Source organism: Topomyia yanbarensis, chromosome 2 (assembly GCF_030247195.1).
Source record: "Topomyia yanbarensis strain Yona2022 chromosome 2, ASM3024719v1, whole genome shotgun sequence".
In the NCBI taxonomy this organism is placed as follows: domain Eukaryota; kingdom Metazoa; phylum Arthropoda; class Insecta; order Diptera; family Culicidae; genus Topomyia; species Topomyia yanbarensis.
Genome location: NC_080671.1, coordinates 214,704,302 through 214,710,240, shown reverse-complemented (window position 1 = coordinate 214,710,240; position 5,939 = coordinate 214,704,302). Strand labels below are relative to the sequence as shown.

General features: G+C 32.2%; 1 protein-coding gene across 11 annotated transcripts in view; it reads right to left on the bottom strand.

Moving 5' to 3' along the window:
- Nucleotides 1–280: 280 nt before the first annotated feature.
- LOC131682870 (lysosomal-associated transmembrane protein 4B) overlaps nt 281–5,939 on the bottom strand; it is an 897,979-nt gene continuing 892,320 nt past the window's right edge. For 9 of the 11 annotated variants that reach the window (XM_058964649.1, XM_058964641.1, XM_058964651.1 and 6 more), the window contains one exon: nt 281–611. In XM_058964649.1, the coding sequence (XP_058820632.1) occupies nt 426–611 (186 nt within the window). In that variant the 3' untranslated portion in view covers nt 281–425. The remainder of the gene's footprint in view (nt 612–5,939) is intronic. The other 2 variants (XR_009304220.1, XM_058964655.1) reach the window with 1 other exon arrangement.

The window sequence follows — 5,939 nt, the reverse complement described above, 5'->3', positions numbered from 1 at the left end:
AACAAAAATGTCAGGAAAGCTAGTGTAATCAAAAGCCTTTACATTCAAAAATCTGCAAATATCTGCAACCAAACTAAAAAATCTGCAAATACCTGCAACCAAACTAAAAAATCTGCAAATATCTGCGTCATCAAAGAAATCTGCAGCTTAAATTAAAAGTCTGCGAATTTGCAGACTTGTCTGCAAATCTGGCATCTCTACTGTAGTTAAGTTTTTAAATATACAATAGGTATCATTCGAGGGCTTTCGGAAGAGTTAAAATTCAGTTAATAAATGAGTATTGATAGAAATAAGCCAAACAGGTTATACATTCGACATGTTTTTTGACATATTGAAAAAAATGAACAAATTGAAATAATAGGTTGTGGAATACAAAATTTCAAGAGGTGAATATTGGCCTTAAAATAAATAAAATACATATATGCCTAAAAAAGGTCGTCATAATCGAACTGATCAAAATGAAAAAATGAATTTTTGCTAGTTATGCCTAATTCGCACGTCTCTTCTATTGTTTTTTGATTAAAATGGTACATTCTGTTCCCGAATTCTGTCGTTTCCTCGAGCTCATCATTTATTGGTTGCTCATGGAAGCCAATTTCATCCGTTGACATCTAAAAAAAGAGCATGTAGAATACACATGTAGTTAGTGTAATATTAGTCGACATAGCATTGTATTAGGTAATTAATTTATATGGGTATATGGGTATATGGGTATATATATATATATATATATATATATATATATATATATATATATATATATATATATATATATATATATATATATATATATATATATATATATATATATATATATATATATATATTTATATATATATATATATATATATATATATATATATATATATATATATATATATATAATATATATATAATATATATATATATATATATATATATATATATATATATATATATATATATATATAATATATATATATATATATATATATATATCAACGACTTTCGTCAAACTAACCATCCCCCCAAATCAAATTTTAGTTTAAAAAGTTTTTTATTCGGTAATGAAACTTTATCTCTCAATATACTGTCTTGCATATACTCTAAAATACTATTGATTGTGTCCATGTAAAGAATTAGAGTTATGGCATCGTATTCCTCCAATGGAACTCTGCTAATTAAGTTTTGGTTGCTGATTAATTTGTTGACCCTTTCAGTCATTACTTCGATTCATTTCTTGCTCAGAATAAGAATCGTTGATTTTAACTTGTTGGTTATTTGCTGTAATAAGTTCGTTGCTTCTTGAGTTAATTATACGTAAATCTCCCGATTCCCAGGGAGCCATATTTATAATAGTTTTAGTTAACTGAAAATTTATACATCTTTTTATTGTAATATTTTTTACAGCCAAAGTTTAATTTCAAATTGCACCAAGCTGGTGGTTTAACACATGTTTATGTCGAAAAAATGTTTAATAAACGTTAACTATTTCTACTATTTTTTAAATAATATTTTAAACAAATACAGTTTTAATCGGTTTCTTCACGCGATTTTCATACCGTTTGAGTTGTATAATGTTGCATATATTATCAGCTTCCAATTCAAAAATATTTTTTTGCGCATATATATATATATATATATATATATATATATATATATATATATATATATATATATATATATATATATATATATATATATATATATATATATATATATATATATATATATATATATATTTATATATATATATATATATATATATATATATATATATATATATATATATATATATATATATATATATATATATATATATATATATATATATATATATATATATATATATATATATATATATATATATATATATAGCAATCTACCGCCGGGGAATTCACGGTAGGGTAGATTCGCCGCCGTGGACTACCCGACAGAATCGTGACGAAAAGGGGAGCTAATTGGCTCACGAGATAAACACCGACACAGAAAGAAATTCCGTTGCCGGGGAACTCTCAGTCGGAGTAGGATAATATCCGAGTTCATCTCGATAGAGCTGGGAGCTAAATGGCTCAAGGAAGCGAGTATCGGTGTCGGGGGAAATTCCTCCGTCGGGGAACTATCGGTCGGAGGAGTGTGAGTTCATCGTTGGGGACTATCCAAGTAGATCGTGAAAAGGCCGGAGCTAAATGACTCACGGAAACACGAGCTAAATGGCTCAATGAATCAGCACCTAAACCGCTCACGGGGACGAGAGCTAAACGGCGACGTAGATAGATGGAGACAACAAGCGAGGCTCTGAGATAGAGCAGAAGAAAGAGGTGCGACGGAAGCACAACGAACCCCCCCAAGAAGTAATACGATGACGTAGTTCCGTGGGGAAGAAGGGCGTAAAAAGTAAGGAATGTTTTTAGTGGTGAGGCACGAACGTGAGTCGTGAGTCCCACACAGTGCCAATACACTACAGGCCAGGCTTTTGAAGCTTCTTCAACCTTACTATAAAAAACACACACACAGACATTGTCTCAAATCGTCGAGCTGAGTCGATTGGTATATAAGACTCGGTCCTCCGGACCTCGGAAAAAATCTTAAAAGTTTGAGCGAATTCTATACATTTCTTTTCTAAGAAATGAAAAAAAAAAGTTATCCAAAAAATAGTAGGGTGAACGTATGAAAGTAGGACACCACCTTTTTCACTTAATCTGCCATAACAAACGAACAAAACGCACCAGGGCTTCGAAATTTTGAGAAACATCGTTGATTAAGTTTTAAAACAAACGCTGATAATTTGGTGCAGTTTGTTCGAACTAAACAAAGTTATACTGAAGAAACAGGGTGAATGTATAAATGTGGGACACACTGTATTCATAGACCGCTGATACGCTGGACCGCTGACTCGCTGCACCGACAGTAAAACTCGATTATCTCGGTGTTGTATTTTATTTGAAAGTGTATTCGAAACGATCACGATATCTCAGGAACCAATTAATCGATCAATCTGAAATTCCACTGGTTGTTCCTTATTATATCAGCTACTTTGAGTACAAAAATAATTTTACTAGAATGACCACATCATTTTTTTCCGATCGGAAAACTCAATTTGTGATGCGCGTGAAAAATAAGTTGTGCAATAATGGGTTAATCAGGTAATCTCAAGGGTGGCGTTCATGTCGCTGATAAGGAGCTTCACATTCTGCCGCGGGCTCCAAATGTGCGTAAAATGCATCTTTCTCGTTCTCGGGTCTCCCTTCGTGAGGGCAGTGCACGCTGACGATGTTGTAGTTGTACAAATGACCTTTGATCCACACACATCCTTGCACTGATCGTCTTCTACTTGATTACGCGTTGGCGCATCTTGCCCAGCAATACAAAGCTGATTCCCAACTTGTTTGTTGTGCCCTCGCTCTAGTAGAATGTGACCGCTCGATGCCCGCTTTTTTACACATTCTGTCCCGCTAAGCAAAGTTCCTACAACTGCTACGGCTTTGACGTTGTGAGTTTTCAGCTGATCGTGTAGGATTCGTTCGAACCCAGGGAAGCAAAGTTTATACAATTTTATAAAAAGAAGTTATCTATGAAGATATGAAAGGTATTATTTATTATTGTTTGTCGTTTGTGGAATGGAATGAAAACTGCTGAACTGTTTTTGTTTATGAACTTTCAACATTTTATCAAATTTACATTATATTGAAGCTTTTTCGAAAAATCAACGATTTTCGTCAAACTAACCCTCCCCCCAATCAAATTTCTGGCTACGCCACTGTTTAGTTTTAGAAGTTTTTTATCCCGCAATGAAACTTTATCTCTCAATATACTGTCTTGCATATACTCTAAAATACTATTGATTGTGTCCATGTAAAGAATTAGAGTTATGGCATCGTATTCCTCCAATGGAACTCTGCTAATTAAGTTTTGGTTGCTGATTAATTTGTTGACCCTTTCAGTCATTACTTCGATTCATTTCTTGCTCAGAATCAACGATTCTGATTTTAACTTGTTGGTTATTTGCTCTAATAAGTTCGTTGCTTCTTAAGTTAATTGTACGTAAATATCCCGATTCCCAGCGAGCCATATTTATAATAGTTTTAGTTAACTGAAACTACACCTTTTTATTGTAATATTTTTTACAGCCAAAGTTTAATTTCAAATTGCACCAAATTGGTTTAACAAATGTTTATGTCGAAAACATGTTTAATAAATGTTAACTATTTCTACTATTTTTTAAATAATTTTTTAAACAAATACAGTTTTATTCCGTTTCTTCACGCGATTTTCATGCCGTTTGAGTTGTATAATGTTGCATATATTATCAGCTTCCAATTTAGAAAAATTAAAGGGTTGTGTACAAAACACGACTACAGTCACATTGAAAATGCAGCATTTTTGGTGTGATTTTCGTTTAGTGGCAGGGTTGTAACATTCACTAATTTTCTTAAAGGTTTTGCAGAAATCATCACACTGAAAGCCATTCGATGAAGAAAATAACAAAACAAATTTTTGTTTTCCTAATTAGTTGATTTCAACAGAAAAATGAATAACGTAACTAAATTTTCTCTTAATTTTGAGAGATTCTCAAATAATAGTTATTGAAAATTATTATTGATTTTGATTCAAGACGCACATCATACGAAATGACAGCAAGTAGCTAAGATGCACACCTTACTGAAATACATCTAGGTAGCGACAGCAACACGCTGGGCATAACGGTTAAGCAGGTAGGTAGTTGTCTCAGCTTGGAAAGCTTGTTTTATCCTGGACGCAACTACCTGAATCAGTACACAAAAAAAAAACAGAAATTCAACTGACCTCATTTTGGTTTTACCTAGTTTTTCTTTAAAAACATTTCAATAAAGTGATGATTTTTATTGACATTTTTTTCAATACATGTGCACTGAAAATTTAAAGTATTGTCGAAAATTGTCAAAATCATTCTATTTCGGATTTAGTCGATTATATAGTAACATTTCAATTATTAACCAATGTAATATGTAATATGATAATTATTTTTCATCGTTTGAGATTCCAAACTAGATGTGGAATAAGTATGAAGTTTTTTTTGTAGTGCTGGATAGTGTTTGTGACTAAATAGAAAAAAAATATACCTTTATTCTAAAATTCAAATCAATCAATTTCCAACAATCCTTAAATACCTTTGGCTATTTCGTCTCATTTAAGATTGCAGTTTATAAAAAGATAACATTATGAGAAACATAACTCTGTATTATATTTACGTGTGAATTACTGACATACGGAATTTTTCAACAATTTAATTCCATACCTTTCATCCGTCGGTCGGTGAAACAAAACGTTTGAAATATCCTATGTTGTATTTTACGATGAAGCAGTTTAATTCAACAATGAGATTAGTTGAATTCTAGTCGTTTGTGTCTTGGCTGAAAAGGTAGTGTAACGGCATATGCAATTGTGTCTGGACTAAAACAAGCGTTAGGGGCCATGCATAAATGACGTAGCATTTTGGGGGGTAGGGAGGGTATACCAAATTTGTGACGAAGTGTGACGAGGGGGGGGGTAGGGTCAGAAGTTGTGCGACGTAGCATTAAGTTTAAACCCATTGTTTAGAGAAAATAATTTAATGATCCTCCATTTTCAAGAGAAATAAATTTAAATTCAAACAAGTTACTTTTGATGCGGTTTTTCATGAGATAAATTTTACGATTCGCGGAATTACAAGTTCGCAAAAATACGAAAAGATTTTGTATGCGGATTTAACTTGCTACATTAGTTAGCTAATGTTGCTAACTAGTAGACTTAGTTTGGAAGCTGCATTAAATTTTCACTTCGGATTCAACCAAATAAAATTTAGTAATTTGGATGAACGTATGCTTCTTAGAAGCATTGGCAGCTGCAGGATTGTGAACTGAGAGAACTTCTCTTCATGCTACCCTTGACATATAAAATTCAAAACAAAGCTATCAACACTATATTTGTCATGAAATGGG